General features: G+C 40.0%; 2 protein-coding genes across 6 annotated transcripts in view; both read left to right on the top strand.

Annotated features, from left to right (window-relative positions):
* Positions 1 to 22,089, top strand: part of cfap74 (cilia and flagella associated protein 74) — an 85,238-nt gene extending 63,149 nt beyond the window's left edge. For 2 of the 5 annotated variants that reach the window (XM_049581239.1, XM_049581238.1), the window contains exons 27-39: positions 308 to 442; positions 657 to 790; positions 1,253 to 1,387; positions 8,873 to 8,982; positions 9,095 to 9,150; positions 11,487 to 11,606; positions 11,867 to 12,022; positions 12,248 to 12,386; positions 14,243 to 14,397; positions 14,594 to 14,726; positions 16,434 to 16,570; positions 16,900 to 17,031; positions 17,486 to 22,088. In XM_049581239.1, the coding sequence (XP_049437196.1) occupies positions 308 to 442; positions 657 to 790; positions 1,253 to 1,387; positions 8,873 to 8,982; positions 9,095 to 9,150; positions 11,487 to 11,606; positions 11,867 to 12,022; positions 12,248 to 12,386; positions 14,243 to 14,397; positions 14,594 to 14,726; positions 16,434 to 16,570; positions 16,900 to 17,031; positions 17,486 to 17,590 (1,647 nt within the window). In that variant the 3' untranslated portion in view covers positions 17,591 to 22,088. Of the gene's footprint in view, positions 1 to 307; positions 443 to 656; positions 791 to 1,252; positions 1,388 to 8,872; positions 8,983 to 9,094; positions 9,151 to 11,486; positions 11,607 to 11,866; positions 12,063 to 12,247; positions 12,387 to 14,242; positions 14,398 to 14,593; positions 14,727 to 16,433; positions 16,571 to 16,899; positions 17,032 to 17,485 lie in introns of those variants that run through there. The other 3 variants (XM_049581240.1, XM_049581241.1, XR_007449655.1) reach the window with 3 other exon arrangements.
* Positions 22,090 to 23,593: 1,504 nt separating this feature from the next.
* The window catches only part of LOC125891763 (guanine nucleotide-binding protein G(I)/G(S)/G(T) subunit beta-1), a 42,684-nt gene continuing 38,514 nt past the window's right edge, over positions 23,594 to 27,763 (top strand). Inside the window, exon 1 of the mRNA XM_049581252.1 lies at positions 23,594 to 23,986. The gene's annotated coding sequence lies outside the window, so the exon portion shown is untranslated. The remainder of the gene's footprint in view (positions 23,987 to 27,763) is intronic.

The following is a 27,763-nucleotide window of genomic DNA, read 5'->3' as shown; positions in this document are numbered from 1 at the left end:
TCAAGGCTCTGTTTATGGAAACAATTTATCCATTGCATTCATTTCTTCCCCACTGCATAGCAGAAGCCCATCGGGAGAACTCCAGTAAATAGTGTGCAATTGGAAAACAGAGGGATTAACATCCTCAGCTTAGTCCACTTGAATTGGTCCACGCTAGAGAAACCCCAGAACAGGAGGCTGCCTGAAACTAATTTAAACCTCCAGTTTGTAATATAAAGTGGAGGTTTAAATAGAAAGAATCTCAAAAAACTTTTGTTAGTGCTGAACTCTATATTGCTGACATGTTACCATCTCTCCTCTCACCTAGAGATGTCTGATCCAGGTGACATTCAGACCCAGACTGTTAGACCAGGACATCAAAGAGGAGGCTCTGCGTCTTTTCAGCCGAGCCAAGTTGCTGCGTGAGAAGGAGTTGGAGAGGAACAGACATGCTGAACAAGAGGTACGACTATACACACACCTACTCCAGTCATCTCCTGCTCGTGTGAGGGTCAGTCTGTGCTGCTGCAGGGGCTTTAAATCTGTGCACATCTTCACCACCTTACTGACTTTCAGCGCTTTCATAAACATGCTGGCATTTGTACAGAAGGTAGACGCTACATTTGTCTAACCTTAGTATGACCCCATCAGTTACCTTTATGTGTGTTCATTGTAAGACTAAACAGGAGGTCTCAGTGGAAACCAGTAAAGGAAAGAAGGCACTTGTGATTCCAAAGAACAGCAAGGTGTCAGATGGAATGAAGACAGACCAACTAACTGAATCACCAAATCCTGCCGACATACAGCCGGGGTAGGAGGTTTTCATTTCCACAATATTTTCCTTGATCTCATCCATTTTGGTGCTCGCTTTGTATTGAAAATCACTTTTGAAATGATGTCCAGTTTGCTGGACTGAAATGCCTGTAAAGCAAATATTCATCAATAAATATTCTATTACCAAATATCAAAGAGCAGTGCTCCAAAAAGAGAATAAATTATTCTTTAGGAAACAACTTTCACATTCTCCCTGAAAGCCTCTTTATGGAAAGTAGGCTAAACCCAATTAATAACTTGGACAGAAGTCTTAGATCCAACAACACTGAAATAAGTTACACACAAGGCTTTTGCTCAAGCATTCCCTCTTCTTTCTGTGCTCAGTGGATTTCATCAGTATTCCCATTTCTTTAAAATGATCACAAAATACAGTGTTATCTCAAAAGAGCTAGAAAAACTGTGATGGAAAGGGTTTTCATTGTGAGTTTTTTCCTTCAAGGTCAGAGCAGTATGATGAGGCCAGGGCCTCTCTGCTGTACTCCTTCACCCAATGCTACAGTGAGTACACCATTCCCTGCTTTGTGTCAGACGGAGACCCTCCAGAGGAAGACCGACAGGCCCAGCCAGCATGGAGGTAAGTCAACTCTGAGTCAGATTCTACACAGCTCTGTATAGCACACTGTGGGCCCTGTCATGTCACATTTTTTCTGCTCCAGTTATAAAATAACATCTTTTGTTCCACACTCCAGTCCAGTTGATGGCGTTTGCACCTCTAGCGAGTTTGCCAAGAGGAAGATGGAGGAATGCATTTTTCTGAGGCTTTCCTCCAAAATAGAACCACAGAGGTTGTTTTCACAAGCAGCTATTACAACCCATATTTATGTTTATCCTTAGGCGGTGATCTCTAGTGGCTGTAGTAATTATGACGGGTGCAGAAGTAAAAAGTAATACAAAGTCTGTTTAGGGGAGATGGACAGGTCAAATAACACAGGACTTTCATTCAGGAGGCCGGCATTGTATTACATGTGAAACCAAAAGTCAACGTTATTATAACAATGTCATGAAGTATGTCACGTTATGTATGTAACTTATGTCACGTGAAACAGTGGAATCATAGCTTTCCAACAAGACCAAGCACTTGTCGGTAGTCCAGTGTTTTCGCAGCGAAAAAAAATGATAGATTTACACTAAAATTATGTATAACAGAGCTTTTATACAGCTCTGCACACACATTACTCTTGGATGGATTACTCGTGAATGCAGGCTCGCACAGAAATGCCATGCATATCACATGAAAGCGCAGGACCAAAGCTTTCCAATATATATGTGTGATACCACACACATCATTGTGCTGTCATCCCATCATGCTATAAATACAGATCAATTGTCTACAAAATAAAAACCTGACAAATTTCTTTACAATCCATTATACAGATCTTGTTATCAGTCACTTCATATATTGAGGAATATCGTATCTTACCACGTCTTAGGCTTGCGTGTGTTTCTCCCTGTCTATCCACATTTGTAGTTCGGCTTTCAAGATGCAAATATCTCCATATTGTCCAGCTGACACTCCATCAAACTTTGTATGACAAGACCAGCTACTTCACCTTTGCGCACCCAGACAACTGTAGCCTAATTATGCATGCATGACAGGGCCGTAGTCACCATATACATTGAGGGGGACATGTGCCCCCACCCCAAAATATATAACTGAAACTGAAAAACAACAACAAACTTTGTTTACTGCAAACAAAGTAGAGGACATCATTGCACTTGGTTGACTATTTTTCTATGATCTTAGATGTAAATTTTGCATGTTTCTTTCAGATAAAACTTGTGAATGAGTCAATGGAATTTCTTGCAATAAGGAAAAAATACTGGCAATCATGTCCGCCTGGCACAAACCACATGTTTTGGACAACTGTGAAGTGACAGAATGTCCCACCATCATGGTTCTTATAATGCCAGATTCCAGAGAGTCTCCCCTCTTCATATATGGCAGAATAGGTCAACTTCCAACTTGCTATGCTGAGATACATGTAGAAATGTAAGAATTTAGTAACACGGATTTGTTTTTTTCATTGATATAAAAATTTATATAAAATACAGGCACATAGAAGGACATGGAATGATGGCAAGTCTGGTTAGCCCAGATTGTCCTGATAAAAAAAAAAAAACAAAAACAAGATAGAGCATGTGTATGTAGCCTTTACAATGACTGTGATATGAGCTTCAAAGTAAAGGCAGTAAAAATACCCCCAAAAACGCCTAGGGCCCATAGGGTTAATGGCATTCTTCTTCTTCTTCTTCTTCCACTTGATTTTTATTTCGGATCGCATACGACATTATGGAGCATTACCAACACCAACTAGAATGTGTGGAATGCAGACAGTACATCCGCACCTTAAATCCTACGTACTGCGCCCTTAAACCAAAGCCTCCTTTTCCAGACTTCCACTGCTTTCCCAAAATGGATTTTGATTCAAGCAGAAAATAGGGTCTGCGTTTGATATATGTAACATCTCAACCAAGCCGAGAATAACCCAACATATGGCAACATTTATTTATTTATTTAATTTATTTAAGTGTTTATTTGGAAGGGACAATGCATATTGATGAACATCAGTGTAAATACATCTGTAAATATGCCGGAGTTAGCAGAACTGCTAATTTACATCCCTTGTCCCTTGGCATGTCACAGACAATTAAAAAACAAAAACAGTAATTAAAACAAGTCAAGTCAAGTTTATTTCTATAGCACATTAAAAACAATCTCAGTTGACCAAAGTGCTGTACAGGCTATGCATGTAAATACATACAGTACAGGCCAAAAGTTTGGACACACCTTCTCATTCAATGCGTTTTCTTTATTTTCATGACTATTTACATTGTAGATTCTCACTAAAGGCATCAAAACTATGAATGAACACATGTGGAGTTATGTACTTAACAAAAAAAGGTGAAATAACTGAAAACATGTTGTATATTCTAGTTTCTTCAAAATAGCCACCCTTTGCTCTGATTACTGCTTTGCACACTCTCGGCATTCTCTCGATGAGCTTCAAGAGGTAGTCACCTGAAATGGTTTTCCAACAGTCTTGAAGGAGTTCCCAGAGGTGTTTAGCACTTGTTGGCCCCTTTGCCTTCACTCTGCGGTCCAGCTCACCCCAAACCATCTCGACTGGGTTCAGGTCCGGTGACTGTGGAGGCGAGGTCATCTGCCGCAGCACTCCATCACTCTCCTTCTTGGTCAAATAGCCCTTACACAGCCTGGAGGTGTGTTTGGGGTCATTGTCCTGTTGAAAAATAAATGATCGTCCAACTAAACGCAAACCGGATGGGATGGCATGTCGCTGCAGGATGCTGTGGGAGCCATGCTGGTTCAGTGTGCCTTCAATTTTGAATAAATCCCCAACAGTGTCACCAGCAAAACACCCCCACACCATCACACCTCCTCCTCCATGCTTCACAGTGGGAACCAGGCATGTGGAATCCATCCGTTCACCTTTTCTGCGCCTCACAAAGACACGGCGGTTGGAACCAAAGATCTCAAATTTGGACTCATCAGACCAAAGCACAGATTTCCACTGGTCTAATGTCCATTCCTTGTGTTTCTTGGCCCAAACAAATCTCTTCTGCTTGTTGCCTCTCCTTAGCAGTGGTTTCCTAGCAGCTATTTGACCATGAAGGCCTGATTCGCAGTCTCCTCTTAACAGTTGTTCTAGAGATGGGTCTGCTGCTAGAACTCTGTGTGGCATTCATCTGGTCTCTGATCTGAGCTGCTGTTAACTTGTGATTTCTGAGGCTGGTGACTTGGATGAACTTATCCTCAGAAGCAGAGGTGACTCTTGGTCTTCCTTTCCTGGGTCGGTCCTCATGTGTGCCAGTTTCGTTGTAGCGCTTGATGGTTTTTGCGACTCCACTTGGGGACACATTTAAAGTTTTTGCAATTTTCCGGACTGACTGACCTTCATTTCTTAAAGTAATGATGGCCACTCGTTTTTCTTTAGTTAGCTGATTGGTTCTTGCCATAATATGAATTTTAACAGTTGTCCAATAGGGCTGTCGGCTGTGTATTAACCTGACTTCTGCACAACACAACTGATGGTCCCAACCCCATTGATAAAGCAAGAAATTCCACTAATTAACCCTGATAAGGCACACCTGTGAAGTGGAAACCATTTCAGGTGACTACCTCTTGAAGCTCATGGAGAGAATGCCAAGAGTGTGCAAAGCAGTAATCAGAGCAAAGGGTGGCTATTTTGAAGAAACTAGAATATAAAACATGTTTTCAGTTATTTCACCTTTTTTTGTTAAGTACATAACTCCACATGTGTTCATTCATAGTTTTGATGCCTTCAGTGAGAATCTACAATGTAAATAGTCATGAAAATAAAGAAAACGCATTGAATGAGAAGGTGTGTCCAAACTTCTGGCCTGTACTGTATAAACAAATATAAATAAAATAAATATAAACATTACTCTATAAAACACATGGTAAAAATAAACAATAAAACATAGTAAATGACCAATAAAACATCATCAAAACAAATCAAGATAAAATAAATAGTACTAAAACCAAGATCTCATGCTTAAATAGTGCTGAAAGCTAGTGAGAAGAAATGGGTTTTCAGCAGGGATTTAAAATGCTCAAGAGTCTGAGCAGCTCTTATATGCAGTGGCAGGCTGTTCCACAGATTGGGGGCTGCTACCGAGAAGGCTCTATCACCTCTACTTTTAAGTTTAGATCTGGGAACCTCCAGCAGCAACAGATTGGTAGACCTCATTGCTCTGACTGGGGTGTGGGGGTGTAGCAACTCAGACAGATAGGATGGTGCCAGGCCGTTAAGACTTTTAAAAATGAGTAATAAAATTTTAAACTGGATCCTAAAAGAGACTGGAAGCCAATGTAGGGAAGCCAATACAGGTGTAATGTGGTCATGGCGTTTTTTCCCTGTTAATAGGTGGGCAGCTGCATTTTGAACAGTCTGCAAACGGCGCAGTGAAGACTTGTCAAGTCCAGCATACAGAGAGTTACAATAGTCTAAACGAGACGAGATAAATGCATGAATTACTCTCTCAAAGTCATGTGGAGGGAGGTAGACCTTCACCTTACTGAGGAGTCTTAACTGGAAGAAGCTCGTCTTGACAACTGAACTGATCTGTTTATCTAGTTTAAAAACAGCATCAAATATCACGCCAAGGTTCCTCACAGCAGGATGACAGTAAGATGCCAAAGGACCGATGGCACTATCATAACCTTCCAACAAATTGGTTTTTCCAAATAAAATTATCTCTGTTTTATTTTTATTCAAGTTAAGGAAGTTTATCTCCATCCATGACAAAACAAACAGTACAAATAGTTTACAAACAGACAAACAATAAATACATACATGGAAGTAAAGTGCAGAGTTAGCAGTAATGCCATAACGTGCTATTTAAAGTATGTCGATGGAATAAAGTGCTTTGATCGAATAAAGTGCATTTTATAAGCAGTCCGGGGGAAATAATCACCCCTACCACCTGGGGCAAACTAAGTCACTCAGACATAAATAGCCTACTGTAGGTGTTACATTTGCGTCCCATGTGCAAACAACAAAACAAGACAAAACAAGACAACAGTACAATAACAGTAATTATACAAACAAAATACTCACATCAAGAGAAAAATCACACAATATATGTACATACGTATATGTATCCGAGCGCTGTGAGACGCAACTAGTTATGATTACAGTTTTGGTTTGTTTTAAGCCAGTTCTTGCAGTGAGTTTTGAAGGTGACATATGTAGAACAATCCCGTATCAACATTATATTTCACCCACAGACCCAGTAAAAACACTACTACATGCCCCTGAGTTGTGTGTCAGTTTATGTTTGATGATTTAAATAAATAATAATATTATGTTGAGAACCACAAAAAAGCTTATTTCCCAAAATGTCAACTATTCCTGTAAGGCCCTTAGCATTTCACTTTATATCATGTCATAGTCATGCATATTGCAGAATTTGGAATTTTCATTAAACTTGAATCTCCCAGTGGCCTGAGGGTCTGGGGTTGCCTGTTTTGCCAAACAAGTAATGTGGTTTCAATCTCAACTGTGAATTCTCGAGCTGCATAGCAATTTAGCAGCATGAGCTTTCTTCTTATTTAAATAAGATGTGTATGAGATTATTTGTTTGCTACATATCTTATTTTCTTCCTTGACAAACGAAATCCTGACATTTGTGGTACGGTGGAAACAACTTGACTGCCTGGAAAAAATACCATCACTTTAACACTGTACAGAACACAGTATTGATTACCCAGTAAACAGCAGCAACTGTGTAGTTAGCATTAGCACTGATAGCCACCATTAGATTCTCTGCCCGAGCCTGACCCGGCCCGCGGGCCCAAGTCTGGTCGGGCCCAAGTCTGGTCAGGCCAGTCAGATATGAATGTTCTGTGAGTTAATGGCATGTTTGGAATTGAATTAGGTGCGGGGTGCAAGTGTGACGGGGATGAGGGCTGTGTGAGTGCGCGTGCTGGTGTGTGTATGAGCAAGCTGGAGGAGAGAGCAGGAGTGCACAGTTGGAGTTACAGCTAAGTTGTTGTTTGTTGGTTGTTTTGGCGTGGTTACGGCCAACAGTAACCTGTACTGTTCAGTAATAAACGGTGGTTTGCCGAATAACTGCGTCATCCTTTCCACACGTCCTGGTGGACGCTACAGTATTATAAAAAGTAAAATTAAACCACACTTTGTATGACACATAAAGTTACAACAAAGTTAGTTACAATGTTGCAACATTGTGTGCTCACAGCCCTTCACCACCTGGATCTTAAAATAAACACCTGTTTTATTACATAATCATGCTTCCGTGTTGCACCATTCATTAAGATCCTATATTTCTGTCATTCAAATAACAAGAATTGTGGTTTAATACTCTTAATTATAATAGCTAACTTACAGAAAAATGTCGGGTTTAAATCGGGCTCGGGCGGTTAATTACAGTTAATTGGACGGGCCAGGCCGGGCCGGACCAGTCCAGACATAACGTGCATGGGCTCGGGCCAGGTCGGGATGGATTTTTTGGGCCCGATCTAAGCTCTAGCCACCATGTCTAGAGAAAACATGAAGGACTCACAGACTACCGCTTGATAAAAATTTAGAAGTATTTTACCCATCGCCTCTGACAGGTGATCCAACATTAAAAACATCCCCCCTCTACATTACCTCTCTGTGACCTCTCTGGTTGGGTCATAACTGCAGCTGACTAATTAGCATATAAGAAGGAGGTGTCTAATCTTGTAAGCTGGTATAACCTTTGGAAGTCATCTTCAACTTAGCACTGGGGAAACTACAGAGATAATCATAGACTTCAAGAGGGTGGAAGATGGAAAACTCACTATTTGAAATTTCAGGGGAACCAGTTGAGAATTTTCTTTCTTCTTACAAAAATGTCTGCTCATTACAAATGACAAATTTCATGTGAAGCTATAGCGCAGTTTTATACAGCAGTTGTAAAAAGTGTGCTGACTGTCTCTATTACAGTTTGGCCCAGTTTTTAGGCTTCTGGTAAAAGAATGTATAAAGAAAAAAGACTGCATTTAAAACTTGTTGGTCCTCTGCATCTCTTTCTTCTATTTATAACGTCTTGTATTATCTAGTGGCTCTAAATATTGAAGAAAATGTCCTCTGGGAGAAGATGGACACCTTTGCTTTAAATCTAAGCAATTCAAAAGAAGTACATATCCCGAGGCTATTTTCCTCGTTAATGGCAAACATTCTTGACTGTCCTGTTTGTACTATGAGCTCACCAAAGTATGTTCCTTACAGCTTTTGTTGTAATAGCAATAGAATAAATTAACTCAAATCAACAGAGGAGAAGACGATGACCAAGTGCAAAAGTGTTTCATCCTCAAGCACACAGAAATCAAATGGCATTAACTACATGGTTTAATCTGTGCAGTCCAATTTTTTATCTTCTTTTAAAATATAGATTATTTTTAGCATCAGTATGTAAATTATTATTTACATAATGTTCTATTGTTCTTTCGGCTCAAAGTGTGGTGTCTGGTGGGAGCTGTTACACATACTCCTTATTTCATAGCTTGTCATGTCCAATATCTCCTCAGTCCCTTCAATACTCTCCACCTGAAGCTGCAGTGTCCTGCTGTACAGCCCCCTCTAGTGGTCATATCCAACAATGGACACAATATCATAGACTTTCATCAGGTGGCAGTGGGTGAGTGATTTTGAAAGTTTATGTGGATTAATGTTTCTTCAGATATTGTTAATGTTACATACTTTTTTGTAGTACTTCTGTTATGTGATTTATTTGTGTCTTCTGCCTTTAGGAGAAAAAGTGATCAAGAGGTTTACAGTTCAGAACATTTCGAAGGACTCTTTGGATGTATCCTGTTAAAACAAAAGTCAAAACACAAAGTTTTACACATTACTGTAGAACTAAGAGTCTTAGAGAGTGTTTTAAACTGCTAATGCAAATAGATTGTCAGGAGTTACAAAATCCCACTCGATGGTATCAGTGTTCGATAGACACTTCTCAATATATCTTTACAAATGTTAAACATACTTTATGAAAATTGATGTGCACATTCTTTAGTCTCAAATGTATGAAAGACAGATATTTTGTGCTGCGGATCCACTCTACTTTCAGTACTTTGACAGGTTGTGTTAAATGTATGAATGAATATACCTAGGATGTTAATGTCTTAAAATGTCCTCCTGCAGTTAGTAACAGTTGTGTGTCCCCTATTTGTCATAAAAGTTTGTAGTACAGTTCCGGGGTGTGTTAGATTTAGGGGGATCTAATGGCATCTAGCAGTGAGGACCGCAGATTACAACCAGATGAAATTCATAGAATTCCTTCAGTGTTTATTGTTTAGGAGGTTTTATCCGCTGAGGTCCCTTCCTCTCCAAAACAAGCGGACCAGGTAATTTAACCCATAGAAGCACCCAATAAAGCAATTTCACGTTACAAATCAGTGTTTCTGCTCCCCTGTTGAGCACATCGCAGACAGCCCACTTCCCCGACAGCTGAAAATGTGTGCTCATCTTATTTCTTTTCCGGACGTTCGGAAGGTTTTTACCATGAGCTGTGCTGTCCGTAGGTTTCCTCCTCTCTAAAACAAACACATCTGGTGACTTAAACCGGTAAAAACACAGAATAAGGCAGTTTCACGTTACAAATCAGCATTACTCCGATGCTGTTTGGCATTTCGGACATGGGCTGCTAATCTAGCACAAGCTAATCGATGCTTACCTTTATTCTCCGATAATTTAAGATCCAGATATTCAGGAGATTTCTACCATTTTCTCTTCCTCTTCAAAACAAATGGACCCAGTGATTTAAACTGGTAATAACATTAGATAAAGCAGTTTGACCTGAAAAAATAATCTGTTTTTCTGACGCTGCTTGTCAAAAACTCAAATGGCTTATTTAGAGCCAGTGTGTCCGATCTGGGCTACTGTAGACACATGGTGGAATTCCTAAATGAGGACTCACTCCCTATGTAGATAAACACTGCTCATTCTAAGGTTAAGAATACACAACCATTCTTATTCTTAGTTGATTATTTACTAAAGAAAACATACTTATTGTCTTCCATTACTGCCAACATATCCCCCTAAATCCTAAACACTGGACCTTTAAAGGATTGATTTATACAAATTACAAACATTTCTCACTCACCTCCTAGAAGTATTTAGCACCACACATATTCTTGGTTTTAGTTGTCCAGGTTTTTAAGATGTCAGTCTTGGATTACTGCCACCGACCCAAAACAATTGTGGTCAGTGGAGTTTAGTTGGTTGTGCTCACAGCAAAAAAGTAGAAAAGTATTTCTTTTGTAAGTATTTTTGGGCATTTTTGTACTTTTATTTGAGAGCACACATTTGAGAGGAGACAGGAAATGAGGGGAGAGAGAGATGCAATCAGGGTCTCTGGCCAGGGTCAAACTGGGGAAGTTGCAGTTCATGGCCAAAGTCTTTAACCCTCAGGTACAGTTTCTATATGCCGATCTGTTGAAAGCTTTTGTCAAGAAAACTAATGTATATTGTGCTGTGGGTTATACAGAGTAACAAAGACACTTCCCCTGGGGACACATGTTGCTTTTGATCAACGCTGTGAGCACCATAAATGAAATGTCGTTCACTTTTATTGCAGTGAGATTGAGGCAGAAGCCTGCCCTGGTGGCCTCCAGGTTTCAGACATTAACTGTATTATCACAACATCCCAGGTTCATGTCTTGGTGGGAGCCTTCCTTGTGTGTCATTCCCCACCTTTGCTTTCTTCCTCTTGCTTTTACTGTCTGTCTCTACCCAATTAAGGCATGAAATGCTCAGAAAAATAAAAAATAAGACAGAAATCTCAAAACCTGGACAAATAAAATCCTTCGTTGACAATTGGAGGTTCTGTCAGCAAATAAAATGTGTCAAAGTAGAAGTTCAGATTACGTTTAACTTACCATGTTAGACACATACGTACCCATTGTCTTTTTTATGAATCTACACTTAAGAGGTTAATTCAAGGAAAAAGACATAATTCTCCATAGATTTACCTCATTTTATATTTTATACATATGGCATTTCTTTGGGCTAGTTACATGTCCAGAGATTAAATACTCCAGTGAAGTGTAGTACGTCGAAATCCTCAACTTCCACTACTACTTTGATTATAGCAGATACTACTAACAACTTGTTGACTGCTTTTCTTTGACCGTTTCCAAGCTGAGGTCCTCAGTACTGGATATACATGGTCCTTTCTCCCTTCTGAATGCTCTCAGATGCATAAGGCCCGGAGAAAAACACACTCTGGTTCTGGCCTTCAGTCCATCTCTGGAGAAAAAGGTTGGTTAACAGTGTAGAACTTACCATGGTGCTCTGGCTTTTGTCTGAAACTTAATAAACGTATGAGCGTGTCAGAGCGTGTCAGAGTGTGTCACACCTTTCCTGCTAATGAATGACCTACAAGTCTCAGAGAATACTTGTATCCAAAATCATCGTCCATAACAGACTTCATTATACCTTCAAATCACACTGAAGATTTTTTAAGTAACATTATAATTATTGAGTAATGCCTCACCCATCCACCCTTTACTGTTCTCTAGTACCGTGAGACTCTGGAGGTGCGTAGCCAGAAGATGACCCTGGAGATGACTCTGTGTGGAGAGGGTGTGATCCCTGCTGTCACTGTCTCCCACCCTGGAGGTCTCCTTGACTTCGGCTATGTGTTTGAGAAGGAGAGCACCTCACAGGTCCTGAAGGTCAGTTGCCAGTGTACTGACGCCAAGAGGAATAGAAGAAGTATGTGAACAGAATTACATCTTGTTGGTTTTGAAGATATTTTCTGTTTTCCCATATCTGATTCAGGTTCAATCTTAAAACAAATAAATCCAGAGCTTGATTGCTGTTTATATGCTCTGATTACCTTGATGCTTTGGAGGAGGTTGCAGCCTTGGAACTGACATTAAGTCCTGTTTTGCCTGCAGCTGCACAACAGCTCAGCGGTGGCTGTGGGTTTCAGGGTGCAGCTGGCCAGCCTCTCTCCCTCAAGGCCCCAGGGTGGAGCTGACAGGGTGGACTTCCTGCTGGGCAGTTACACAGCCTCTCAGGTCCAGCCTACTGTGGGTACGATATCATTAAGACTGCAATGATTCACCAGGGAACCTGAAAACATTGACTGCTGGAGCTCTGAAAACAAAACAGTAGTACAATTTTATAAGGTCTTAACATTTCTCCACTTAGCTTTAATTTTGCCTTAGAGCATCGTATTTTCTTGTTTTATTTTCTAAATGGACAGTTCACCCCAAAATCAAAAACACGTATTTTTCCTCTTACCTGTAGTGTTGTTTATCTATCTAGATTGTTTTGGTGTGAGTTGCAGAGTGTTGGAGATAATGGCTATAGAGATGTCTGCCTTCCCTCCAGTATAATGGAACTAGATGGCACTCAGCTTGTGGTGCTCAAAGCTTCTAGCATGACTGAGCCTGCCAATGTTACCACACAGCCAAGGAGGACGCCATTAATGTTTACATCTCCCACTGAAACGAGTACATGCATGCTTCCTTCTGGATAGTGACACAGTTTGTAGCTCAGCTACACTCAGCAGCTCACACCAAAACAATCTATATTGATAAATATCTCTACAGGCAGTTGACACGTCACAACTACCACCAAGTGACACTTCTGAGGAAGGCAGAAGTTTCCACCGAAACATGTCAAGGTATGTAACATCCTAACATGTCTGTGATAAAAGAACAACTAAAGTCATTATCTGTACAGGCAAGAGGGTAAATGTCTATTTTTGATTTTGGGGTTAACTTTCCCTTTAATAATTTTTACCACAGCATCTCAGCTATCATAGAAAGATGGGATAGGTGGTTTGACCAAAGAAAGCAATTCATTCATGCCTTATTTGTACTTATCATTAATGTAGCACAAGTATGTGTCATGGTCTTATTACAGAGTTTCCTCATAGGCAATAGTGGTCTGCATGAGCATCATCATTGACATGATCAACTGTGGCATCTGACATCAAAAGCATTTAAGTTACAGGGCCAATACTTTGTCCAAATTCATTATAAGCTCAGTGAAATTAAAATAATGTTTGTTCTATTTAAGTTTCCCCGGAAAAGTGACAGTAGCCAGAATTTACAGTACCAGGACCCTAAAATCAAAGCAGTTAAATGGAATCCAGCCATCATTTTTTTTTGTGTCAAAGTGTCTTCTGTGAAAAAGCCTTACTGAAGTTGCAAGGTTAATACCAACTCCACATTTATTACAGGCAGTGGTGGAAGAAGTATTCAGATATTTACTTAAGTAAAAGTACTTATAACACACTGTGAAAATTCTTTACTACAAATAAAGGTCCTGCAAGTTATCAGCAAATTGTACAAAGTATGAAAAATAATACTACTTATTGTGCAGCAAAATATTCTCTGTTGGTGTCTAAGTATTATATGTGTCGTTTTGGGATTAATATAACACCTTTATATGCTGTTGCATAGTTTTAGCTACAGCAACGCATCATAATTCATAGGATTATCATTTGTTTGTAGCGTTGCTGTCCCGTGAGAACCACACATCTCTAAAAAGTTTCATGGTATTAGAAAAACAGCCCTGTTTTCAGCTTTGTGATGACGCATTTTCAAGCTGATCTAAGAGGGGTTTTGAAGAGTTTAATTGGCTTAAGTTTGAGAATTTTCTCAACACATCACTTCATCCTTCAGTTTATCACAGCTGGAGATACACGGTTTTCACAGGACAGGAAGGTGATGAAAAACTGTAATCTGAAAAGTTACATAAAAAGGAAATACTCAAGTAAAGTATAACTGAAGTCAGTACTTGTTGCATTCCACCGCTGACTATAAACTCAGTGACCTAAAAATTATGGTTTATTTTTATTATTTTTATCAGCAGTTCTAATAATAGAAGTAACAGTAGGAGACATGGTAGTAGCAGTATGTCTTTTGTATCCTGCACAGGAACCCAGAACTACAGTGGGCTGAGTGTGTTCAGTGTGGTGCCAGTAGATGGCAGCATTGCTCCAGGACGGAGTCAAGATGTCACTGTCACCTTTCAGCCTGACCACCCGTCTGACTACTATTCTGACAGACTAACCATAGAGCTCATCAATAAGGTCAGCAGAATGTTACATGCACAAAGACACACCTTGAGAACAGAACACTCAACTCGACCTTAAACACTGATTTAAAAGCATCACACGGTCCAAAAATGCTGCCCTCCAAGTGTACTGACTGCACCCTGTATGCCCTCTATTCAGCCTGATCTTCATGATATAATAGCGTTAACCGTGTGCCATCTCTGTCCCTCAGAGTAAAGTGTGTGAGGTGGATCTGAGGGGTGCGGCTTCTTCACATAGCATGTATGTAGTTGGAGGAGACATGCTGACAGTGCCCATTGAATCCCTCCTACCTCCACTGATAACTGGCCAGTCTCAGCTCACAGGTATCCAAGCGTCCATCCTCAATTCTTCTTTAGTGTTTTCCACTCATATTACTGAATACATAGTTTGTGTGGAATAGATCAATACTACACCGGTTATAGATTAAAATTAACCATAGAAAATGATTCATGTTCAAGCCTTTTCTCAAAGATGCTGAAGGCTCCAACAAGACAGAGAAAATAATCACACTGACACTAAATGTGACTAATAACTCTCAGACACATTCCATAATTTATGCCAGAAAGGGCAGGGTATGTGTTGTAGTAATTTATGCTAATCACAGGTTGCTGACAGCCCACATGCTTGTCACCAGCGTTCAGATCATATTTCACCACAAAATCCATGTGTGGAAAACAGACACACCTCCGAGACAAGGTTACTGTACATTTCACTAAATCAAAGTGCTGCCTGTGCATATAATAACATGAGCATTTGAATAAGAGCCTGAGCTTTGCTGTGATAATGTCAAAGTAACAGCCCTCCTGAGGGGAAGAACGTGTTCTGAGAGCCACCCATTGACACCCAGCAAAATTTCAGTTTGTAGAGTCTTACAGAAGGCAGTTAGTGGACCTGTCTTTCTAGGCAGCCATTGGTTTTCATTTATGTCTGTACAGTTGGAAAATCAGTTGGCAGACTCTTGAAACGTGCTTGAATAGCCACCATACTCACCATCCGGCCAGTATAAGTTGTCACATAATCATGTAGCATCATGTGGTAATTAAGTCCAATTTATAGTTTCCACACTAGCATAGCTGCAAGATTTTGCAAGGCATATTTTATCATCTGCCCACGTCTGCGAGAGTTCATGTCCCTGCCAACCAAATGTAGCATGTGTACATAACTAGCTACCCATCTATGTATGCAGGCACCCAGTGTAGTATAAACAGAGCCATGTATGCAAAGTGTAGCATGCATTTGAGTCAGCAAATTGTAAAAATGATTTATAGTGGGATATTTAGGAACTAATGGATGAAATAAATGAATGGAAGCCAAAGGATTTCTCGAATGATAGAAATAAGATGAGCGGTCAACAGCTACTGCGGCTGTGTATCGGCAAAAGGCTGGGGATATGAAACATATCATGATACAGTGGTTACAATTCAATATATTAGGATACTGTATAGAAGGTGATATTTTTCTATTTTAAAATCTAATTTTAGGAAAACTGCCATAGTATAAAGGATGCGCTTATTCATGAGCATAAAAAAGTTTCCTTTCTTACAAGTCACAGTCCCTCTAACATCCAACATAATGGATCACTACTATTGAATCACTACTACTACTAAATCACTACTAAAAGTACTTGCAGGATTCTTTATGTAATTGTTTAAGAAAATAAGAGAATGTAAACAGTCAAAAATCGATTTCTCGGTTTTTGAGAATTGATAGTATCACAAAACAAAATATGGCCATACTCAAGTTTATGGATATTTTCTTACACCCCTACACCTATAGTGTACTCTTCAAGCTAAATGCTAACACTTGCATGCTAGCATTTAGCTAACAAAGCTGAAACAAAGCTAACATTCTGATGTTGATAATCCTCACCAGCTTACTTTAGAGTGTTAGCATGCTATCATCAGCATTAAACTCAGATCGACGTTGCCATTCTCTGGTCTGATGGGCATTAAAGGGAACTGAAAGTATGTACAATTTATAGTAAATGGGGTAAAAGTTGCAAAATTGCTCATATAGTCCTCTACATGTAGCAGAGTCAGAGGTCGTGGAGAAGCCCACCATCCCCGTGCTACTGACCCTGCGGGCCAGCTACAGCACAGGAGTCATTGCACCTGCAGTGAGGGAGCTGCAGGTGGGTTGCATCCGCTCCTCACAGCCCAATAAGAAGGTACTGTGATGTCATTAGATACTAGTAGTGCCAAATGTTTCATCAGCTGTACTATGATGCATCCGGAGAGAGTTGATAACCTATCTGTATCAGGGATTCACTTAGAACCATCGTACAAACATTGCAAAATTTTCTTTAAACATGCCTCTTAAAATGCTGCTGCTCTGTTTTCTGCTTTGCTAGCAGTTAGATGGACATAGCAAGATTATTTATGGATTATGAATTCAAAAGTGTCAAGGCAGCTATATATACTTGTGAAAAAAACAGATGTATCAATTTTGCCTTGAATGTCTGTTTGGACAAATCTTTTGTTTTGTTTTTTAACCCAGAGTGGTGAGTTTCAATGGGATAATGTGGCATCTCTGCAGCAGGGCTTCACTGTGGAGCCCAGCAAAGGCACCGTGGAAACGGGCCATAAACGCACCATCACTGTCACATGGACTCCCCACAGTGGATACAAGGTGAGGGCAATTTTTATTGCTGTTGTTGAATTGGGAGAAAAGATACTTAACTTAAGAGGGTGCATGAAGATTTTCTAGAAGAATTTTACAGCATTTTCTAAATCTCCTATTTTTTCTATTGACCAGTTTATTTACAGGGTAAACGAGTCACGGTCCCTGTCTCGAGTTTTAGCATTCTGATGTTGAAAATCTGGTTCACTTTCTTAGCTTTTTGCTCCCTAAAAAGGATTCAGTCCTCGTGTAAACACTGAATCAACGCTGGTCATTTAAATATAGAAATAGTTGAATTTGAAGGTGATAAATGTTGACTCGTATCAGCAGCTTTTATAGCAGCACCACCATCAACCTTCTTAATCCTGTGACAAGATTTTTTCAACGTCACCACTGTACTTCAGGTATTTACTCATGAGATCATCACTCTGGATGTGCGTGTGTGTACATGTGTGTGTTTCAGCCCCATGAGGTGGTGCAGACATGTGTCCTTCTTACCTTGAAGGGGGATGAGACGGATGTTTACAGAGTCACCCTGATGGCTTCAGTGTCCACCACTGCAGACTGACCTCTACAGTATCTGGATGCTGGCCAGTGTGAAATCTACTCACACACGCTGACACAACACACAGAGACGTGACACACTGTACATTTATGTGGCCAGCATTGACAGACAAATTAAATATTTATTGCTGAATCTAATTATTAAATGTGAGAGTAATAAAATTTGTTTACAAAGCTGAATTGAACCATATTCAACAGTGACGGTGTGGCCCTACATGTTCTGTTATGTCATGTTGTGCAGCCCATTTAGTGAAGCACCTAACTGTAGGGCCTCATCCCACCACCAGGGGGTGTGTGTAATGCCAAGCAGGCAGCTGTGTTATATCATAGCTAAGGGCGTGTCAGCTGATGTAAGCCAGCAGATGTATACAGTACATACTGTAGCACTGCTGGTACTATACCCAGTGAAGTGAAAGGAGGCAGAGTTCATACTGAGGCCAGATGAGGTGCAGACTTTAAAATATGACACAGAATCGGATGAGATTGATATACATAAATGATGGATAAGTGTAGTTTGGTATAAAAGCCACATAAGATTACAGACTGGTCTAGTATATTGATATCAGTAACAGCAGCTGGGGCTGTAAGCCTAATTTTTATAACAGTGATAATGTTAATAGTTTTGGCTGCTTCAATCCTAAGATATTTGGGTCAGTGTCACCTTTTAAAGACCCATGGGTGATTTGTTTAACTACAGGACTTTAGATATCCACCAAATAAATGTAGTTACAACACTTTCACACTCACATATCCTTGTAAGTGAGACTTAAATGGATGTCAGAATCAACAAAATTAGATCAGCATTTTAACATTTTGTGAGTATTTTACAGTTATGAATTTCTCAAATCTCCCCCAGAATTTAAAAAATGACAAGTATTTGGGATTTGCGCTAGAATTTGTTCTTTAATGGTGAAACAGGGAGAAAAAGAGCATGTGAAGCATCACAGCATTAATTTAAATAGGTATATTAGCAGCATTATCAAAGGGTTTTATTAACGCTGCTGAATAAACTCCTCTTTTTTTATCTTGTGGGCAAAACTCACTGGACGACATGTTTGTGAATGAAGATCAAGGCAGATTTCACCTGAATTTAAACATTAGGAAGATCATTTTAGCCCATCCTCACATCCAGAGGGCCCAGTACCACACTTGATTGTTGCACATACAGGTACCTGCCACTGGGAGCCCCTGATGTTCCTGCTGGCCCTTTCAGTAGTTATGGAATTCCTGGAATGTCATGGAATTTAAAGTGTTGCAGTGTATTTGAAAAAAGTGAAAGTTAGAGAAGTCAACTGTCCACTCAGGTTTGTCTTATGAACAGGTCGCTTTAAGAGGACTGAAGAAGAACTTGTTTCTTAACTAGTTTACCGACAATACTCTGCACAAGAGATAAGAACATATCTGCACTCTGCTCTCTCGTTCCTAATTCTCCTCTTCTTCTAAATGGACATGATAAAGTTTCGACCATTAAATACAATGATTATCCTTAATGAATAATACAATATAAAGCGCCACAAACAAAATCAGAATCACCTGCACTGGCCAAGTATGTGCACACATACAAGGAATTTGATTCTGTTTTTTTTAATTGCTCTCAATGCTTTTACACACAAATAGACATAACGGCTAGGAACAAGGACATCAAAACTGTATAAATAAAGGTGAAGAATAGGCAAAACTATTATATATATTGCACTACTAGTATGTGAAAAAAATAACAGCACCTATGACCAACAATAAAAATCAAAGCATACCAAATTCTAACCACCTTTTTAAAATGATCTTTCTGTACAGCTAACTGGATCACACTTGTTCTCCTAAAACAAAAAAACAACAACAATGAAAAAGCAGGAATTATATGAGCTTTAGCCAAGTAGGTGTGTGTTGAGTATGTGATACAGTCTGCTAGGAGCGTAAGGAGCTACTGAAATAAGGGGTTTCTAGTTTTACTTTTTGTCTCTGTATGTTAACTGGATATAAGGTAAAACGTTTGACATATTTCATTTCCTTTGGGTTTTTTTGTTTTGTTTTAAAATCAAATCCAACGTCATGTTGCAATGATAAAATGGGTAAAGGATTAAGAGGTGAAAAGAAAATATTTTGTCAGTGGATATATAATGGATAAGCTACTCACACACCAAAATATACCAAAATACTCTGGACCAATGCCATTTATTTACCATTAGACACCCATATGATCACTCCACATACATAATTACACACATTAGACATTTAGGAAAATATTTGTCTTTAGATTAATTGATATTAAGAATAATCCAGTAGTGACAGCAGCACTCTTATCTAGATTTCTTACAACATTACTTTGTCACATTTAAGTTATTGAACTCTTCCAAAGATGAGTGCTCACTCCATAAACTCCCAACAGTGTCCAACTCTGTGTGAACTTGGCCTCGTCCATGTGAACAGCAGATGTCAGTAATGCCTCAGAACGGACCAATAGGATCTGACCTCTCTGAGAGATACATGCTGTAAGCATTTATCAGAGATTGTAGGAGATTATGCTAAATCAGATTACTGTACCCCAACCTGCCTATAAAAAGCAAGGTCATTATGAGCTTAGCCTCGTGTAATGTCACTCGTTTTATGAAATGTATGAGATCATATTAGGCAATATTTGTGTTGCCATTTTGCCTCTTTTTCTAATCTGATTTCTCCCGTGATCTCTCACTAATGCTGTGAGATAGTGCCACTTATGGTCCCGGCTGTGGATGTGTGTGTTTGTGTGTCTCTGTCTGCTTGTCTGCCTGTATGTGAGCACAGCCCATCAGGTCAGGGAATGTAACAAATAATGCAGAGGTGTGAAAAATGTTTATAAACGTCGACTTTCTTGGAGGCCATGCCCATGTAAAGTATTCCATTTACATACAGTTAAAACATACATAAAGCTGGTATGATTGTCGTCATCATATGGTAGGTTATATTGTCTGCTTTTTATTTATTACAGCTAGATCAAATTTTAACGTTTTCACAAGAAAGCACATTGAGGTTGGAGGATTGTTCTCTTTGCGCTCTCCTCACCCAAAGGCCGAATGCAGACAATAAGCTTTTTCCCCTGGGTGGTCCGAAGCTCTGCTAAAGAAGCTTCACAACACATGTATGCAGACAGGCAGGGGTGTATCCAGGGGCAACTAAATCTCACCAGCATTAACCTGGGAAGATGAGTCCCAGTGGAAACCCACACCCATAACACAAGCACACGTACACAGGGGCAAGTGTTTTCAACTCATCCTGTGTCTATCTACTGCTATTTTTTAAGTTATAATCAAGAGCACTTCTTTTTAAAAAGAAATCCAAATTAGGGTCTCCAATCCATGATCATAATAAACTAATCCACCACTAATATCAACAGTTTTCTTAATGTATGCCTTAAATGTGAGTGAATAAGTGTTGGTGGGCTTGTACGCGCCCCTCCATACAGTATGGGGAAGGTACCTCTTGTATGGACCATCCAGCAGCAGAGGATGGTTCATACAGGACAGTATGCTAGTTTCCTCCTGCAGGTTTCAGGTTGACAGAACTGACAGGGACACACACACATAACTGGGTAGATATTTAAATGACTTGAGTTTTAACTGACATATGCTTTTTCAGAGTGCATATATTAATTATTTTAACCACAAAATGTGACGGTAAAGAGACAGTAGCGAGACAGATCTGACACAAACAGCACATCCCTACATGCAGGGCTACAGTAGAAAGAACAGCGCTCTTCTCTCTCAGGAGCGTTCTTCATCCAAACCATGGCTGATGATGCTTTCGTCTTCCCCCATCGGACCAAGCCCATACACACTTTGTTGTCCCGGTGGACACAAAGTGTTCCACGTCTCCAAGTAACGCCTTAACCCACTGAGCATTAACCCCTCCTCTGAGCAATCTACCTAGACTACTGGTGATAATGATCAAGTCATCTCTGTGCTGCAGCGAGGGCCCACCCACAAACACTCCGCACAGGACATAAATCCCAACAGATTTTGCTGAGCTTGATCTGAGAGCACCGAGACATCAGTTCATACACCATAAAGTATGGCAGAGTTAATATGACTTGTCAATAACATCCATTGCCAGCTTATATTGACCAAATTTCTGGGGACAGTGACAGATGACTTTTGAGGTATTCCTATTAGATCAGTGTAAATGATATGACAGAGATGAATTTTTTTTTTAAAAGAGATTTTTTTAAGATATGATAAATGAGATTATTTTTTGGCAATTCTTGATTCTGTTTCAGACTCTAAATGTGTGTATTATATTGAATGTACAAGTAGCAGTGTCATTGTTAGGACTGGGCATCTGAGGCTCAGCCCTGAGTGTTTTATTTATAATCCCAGATCTAAATGTAAAGACTATAAGTATACTTACATTTCAAAAATAAGAATAGGCCTAATAATTAAAACAAAAAGCTTCCAGTCCAATAATCTGTCTTTCCATCATGCATTAAAGCCCCCGCAAATAATATATTGTTTATCAAAAACACAAGTTTTGTGTCCTCTGTGTCATTTAATCAGCACATTTTGTGATCGTGTGCATGCACATACATATATGTATATAAATATAAAAATGACTGGGTGGTATAATCTATAATAACACATCATAATTTATAAACTGATTACATTTTGTATTTTTAGTCTGAGTCTTCAAATTAACTAAAGCAGACAAATGTAGTGGAGTAAATAGTACAATATTTCCCCCTGAGATGTAGTGGAGTCTAAGTATAAAGTGGCATTAAATGGAAATACTCAAATACAAGTACCTCAAAATGATCTTATTCAGTTTAAATGATAGCAGTTGCAAAGCAGGAGCGTCATAGTGGGGGAAAGTGGGACTGACTACCCAGGGCCCCAATGGAAGGGGGGCCCTCAGACAGCCTTGAATGAAGAGTTTGGTTATCTTCGCAGTTTTCTTTTCTAAGTAATCAGTGCATAGCTAAATTAAAATTAAAAAAGACTAAACTTTTTAATTTAAAAAATAGTGAGAGCTCTCTGAGGGCCCTTCAACCTTCAAAGGCACAAAATAGTTTAGTCTGCCTCTGCCCAAAGATTCGTCTCTCAATGCAGCTTGAGCCAGTGAGTGACTACTAATGCTACTGAGGCACCAACGTACACAGTCATGTCTTTCGCCAAGATAGGGAAATCTCCTCTCCAGAAAAGAAAAAGAAAGGGAAAGGGAAAGAAAGCAAACTGACTGTGAAAAAACAATTAAAAGTTGCGTGAGAGAAACATGGACCCTTACAGAGGACTGGGCTAACCCCCCTATGTCCTCAAATACTAGAAACACCCTTGACTAGTAGTAAAGTTGTGTTTTGTTGTGTTTTGGAGCCAGGCACGCTGTCAGGGAGGAACATTCACTCCTGTAGTCAAATGTGTGGCACAGTCTGTTTTGGTTTGCAAATGAGACAGTATTATTGGCCTGAAGTAGCGGTTGTTGTACTGACATGAAAGTCAGAGGTAGTGGTTGTTGCACTGACATGACAGTTGCATTTTTGTTGGAGTCCTCAAACACATTTGTATCACAGTCTCACAGAAAGGCACTTTTGACTATATATCCACTTTTATAAGATTTAAGGATCTTATATGTGCACATTAATTTGGGATTTTAGAGCATACTGTGTAAGAAGAGGCCAGAAAACACACGACAATAGTCATTCTTAATATATTTAAATTAATAATAATTCCTGGTAAATTACAGTTAAAGCACCCCCAGTAACCTGTGGAGTTGTATAGGCCACAGTTTCACAACCACTGATAAACAGGGGCTGGTGTGTATAAAGGTTGTTTTTCTAACCATATTTGGCATTAGAAATGTTCTTACTAGGGTAATAAATGATTTAAAGTGTTTAAATGAGCAAAGCTGTAGAATTAAAAGCAGTGTTTAGGCAGGTAAATGTTATCTAGGTGTGTTAGTGTTACCAAAAATGGCAGTATTTCCTGATCTGTTGGTCGCCGACCCTTCGCCGTGCGTTGTGACGCTGCCGTAACGTGGGGTTTCCCAAACCTGAGTGCAGGGTTACCGCGCCCATCTCTGCTGTTTGATGGCCGGAGGAAGAAGCGACTGAGATCCTGGCGTGAAGGAAGAAAAAAGAGGGACGACGACGGTGGGAAAGACAAGAAGGGATTTTTGCTTTGAGTTGGAGTTTGCGCTGAAAGGGAAGAACGCTCAAACGGGACTCTGACACGTCTATCTGGGTGAACACCGCCTTGTCTGTGCGCCTCTGTGCCGGTGTGTCTCCCCCCTCGGCGGGTCAAAAACTGGGTTCGGGGAGTGCCGCTCCTCGGTAGCTAAACTAGCTAAATCTTAGCGCCTGGGCGGAGAGAGGAGAGACAAGATTTTGCTGTTTCCAGTCAATGTGATATAAACAACGGATACCCTCGACTGAAAGCGGGTAAGGATATGTATTGATATTTGAAATTGCGCTTCAGGAAATGCATTAAGTGTCTATGCATTAGGCTAGCCTGTCGAGCAGGGGAGATGAACGAAAGGGGTTAAACTGGGCTGAGTGGAGTTAGCTGCCGTTAGCCTGCTGCTAGCTAGTCGTTGCTGCCAAGAGAGTGGGTGGGGGTCACTGTTAGAGAAACAGCCTTAACCCAAGTGTCAATTCACCACAACAACATTTAGCTGCTTTCATATCTTATGGTTTTATCCGGCAAGCTGGTGGTTAACGTTAAAGCCCGGTGCTAATGTTAATTAGAAGGTTAGTTGGTGACAGCTCGGGAGGTTAGCCAGCACCCCTCTCCAACGTCCGGGTATCTTTCTCCCTCTCTTAAGAAATTAGCTGTCTGGGTTAAAACTGTATCAGCTTTGCTCCAGTAGCCAATTTAGTTGATAGTTATTTCAATCTGGGGTTCACTTTGAGACACAATGTTGAGCTCAATGATCCCCAACATATTGGCTCAGTATGTCGGCCCACATTTAACATATTTAACGGTTCTCTATAGATAGCTAGTGGTTACCTGGTAAGCTAATTGCTCGCACATTTGCTACTCTTCAGTTTATTGTTGACTAACAGCAGGCGAGCTGGTTAGGGTGATTACATGGTTGCAACTTCTTACACTTGCATAACTCAAACAAACGTGAACAGAGTTTGGATTTACTTCCTCCCGTGTTGAAAATTTGTAGCATCATGCAAATGACAACGAAGGGAGTCTAAAAATGGCTACTTCACCAACAGAATCACCACCACCCCCACTATTCCGTAGCCAGTCCATACAAGTTAGCCAGCAGTGGCCACAGCCTACGTTTGCAGCCTGGTATGACTGATCTGGGTGTGTATATACCGAACATGGCAGACGGAATAATTTGCCTGTATCCTTAGTGAATGTATGTGTTGTTGTTGAGTGCCGTTTTTATGTAAAACTGGATCACTGAAGCGTTAGTATTTGCCTTGCTAAAATTATTTATGTAACGTGAATGCTGAATTTCCCTGTAGTGGACACTTATTTGACTAGCGGTGTTTGAACGGGCTGGTTGAGCCAGCAGCGTTTAAATCAGTGAATCGAAACGAAACCATCATGGATTATGGCTACTGTATGTCACAGCTATATGTTAACATTCCCACGTTTAGTCTGCAGAGTCAGCCATCCACTGATAGTGCTGAGGAGGTAATGGATATTTCTTAGCGCGATTCATCCCTAGAATGCCACATGAATAAAAATGATAGGAATTAGCCACATATTGCCAAGTGTTAGCACAGATTTAAGATCGCATTGCAAACATGACAGTAGCTCCGCTGTGGACCTGATAGGGGCAATAGCCATTTTAGTTTCATGATTGTTAAACCAGCGTCGGGTGGCGAACACACAGTTCGGCCTTAATTTGAACTTCTTCTTTTAATGATGTGAAAATGAGATTGTCTAATTGGATTTTGACAATCTGTTTATCTCGATCACGGGTCTGTTGCGGGGCAAGTTGGTAGCAGCTACAGTAACCATGCCCCACCGCCGCGCTACTCCACAGTATGTCAAAGCTCTAGCCCGGAAAACTGGCACGTTTTAGCCACGACGAAGCGCCAGACCCGAGTTAGCACACCGGCTTAAGGTGTTTAAGCAGAGGAGAGGAGTTTTGAGATTTTTATTTAGTGGTAAATGTTTCGAAAGATGGTTTAGCAACGAGTCAGACGTGTTGTCGCAGGAAGCCGAGCTGAGCGCCTCCTCCAGCACCGAAGCAAGATACATGTAGCCTGCCGCTTTGACGAAGTTATTGACCAGCAGTGTTAAGATATGGCATCTAAAGAATCCATTCCTGAAAATAGCCGATTTCTAGTCGATTACTGGAAATATTCGGTGTTTCTTAAAAGACCTATTTGTATTTACTGGTTCACAAAGATGAATTCATTTTGCCAGTGTGCCCCCTCCCTCCGCCTCCTCGAATGAATGGGTTCCTGTATTCAGGGCCCAAGCAGCTGCAATGAACAAGATGGCGTTCAAAGCCTTTTTCATCACCGCTTTTTCTCAGACTGAGAGAGACAGATGCCGAGCATCGGATGGGTTCAGGCTTGGCAGACTAGATTTCTTTGATTTAGCCATCGTAAAAATGTACAGGATGTGTTTGTATTGAAAACATTTTAAAAGCTGATGGGATTCCTGGTTAGATGAATCCATAATGTGCACCTCACATACAGGACAACATGGTGGGGAAGGGGTGTTGTACATCTTGACTGTGAACCTGAATACCAGGGAACATGGCAACTATAAGAAATGTTTTTTTTAATCATTTATAAGAAATAAAAACTTTATTTAGATATTTTGATATTAAACGTACTTTCTTATTTAAAACATCTTGAACCACACCTCAGGGAAATGGGACATATTCTTCTCAGTCCAGACTAGAACTAACAGTTGAATGTCACTGAATAGATAAAAATAGATCTCTAAATGTAAATGAAAAATCCAGTCATAAAGATTTCTTTTAGATTTGAGGGTAGTGATTTTTTTCCTCCCTTTTTTTATTTTGTCGATACACTTGATACTTGAAATCCTAAATGTGACATCATATGCAGGTTTATATTCAACTTGCTTTTACTTGCCCGAGAGATCAGCTTTATTTCTCTTTGCTTTTTATTTTCATACATGTTTTTCCTGATATTGTTTTTCAGCTATGTAGCTTATCAGCTTGGAAGGGTTGAAATTTTGCAAATTTGCAATGCCACTGAATGACCTAATTACATCTGGATTTTAGTCTTCAAACATTGACCCAAAACTCATATATACACATATATATCTATCTATATCTATCTATGTTTATATATAACATATATAGTCCTTGTAACTACTCGCAGGATGGCACCAACATCACACCTGAGACACCTCTGTTACTGCTGTCTCAGTGATGTCTCAGCCAAACTGGAATTTGTTTTTGCCCTTTTATCAGATTAATGATAAAAGTGTGCATGAACTCGTCCAGCACTTGAGACTTCTAGCCTAACTGCTCTCACCTTGCGATCCACTGCAGATAAAATATGAAGCAGGTACATAGCACTTTACAACATATTTTATAGCTCTATCAATATTGGTTTTAGTTTGAGAACAACTTGTATGGACACCCAAGAGCATCCAGTTTTCTAACTAAGCATGAAACATTGTTCCATTTAATGTTAATTAGCTTTTATGACCTGGATATGACCCATGCTATACTGACACCCAGAATGTATTTGACATTCTGTCCAGTGAGCCTGGTGGACAGTGATGGCATAAAATGCAGGCATCTCTGAAAAATTGTACTATTGTCTATGCGATGATACAAGAAGTGTATGACAAGCCTATTTGAAAGTCTTCTTGGCAGTAATGTGTGTCTGAAAGACATTTGTCCCTGAGTTTGTACACAGCTGAGCTTGTCAGTAGGATGAGTGTCACCACAAGATAATGACCATGTGTTTAAAACCTGAGTCATTAGCCTTTTGCGCTGGGGGGTCTTTGTTTTTTGATGAAAAGGATTTTCATCCCGCTGATGTGTATTTTTTTCTCTTTTAATCTGCGAGTGCAGGATATGAATGGGATTAAATTCTTAGTCTGTGGATTTCACTCTTTGGGATTATATGGTTTTGGTCAGTGATAGTGCTGATTTTTGTTCACTTCTGATATGGCCCTGCTTTCAACTGTATGTCCACTAGGCATCTTTAAAAGGCAGAAAAGTGCTGAGAGACTTTGCAAACAAACACCTGAAA

Source organism: Epinephelus fuscoguttatus, linkage group LG7 (genome assembly GCF_011397635.1).
Source record: "Epinephelus fuscoguttatus linkage group LG7, E.fuscoguttatus.final_Chr_v1".
NCBI classification, from domain to species: domain Eukaryota; kingdom Metazoa; phylum Chordata; class Actinopteri; order Perciformes; family Serranidae; genus Epinephelus; species Epinephelus fuscoguttatus.
Note: the sequence above shows the minus strand (reverse complement) of the source record. Positions and strands in the feature narration are given on the sequence as shown.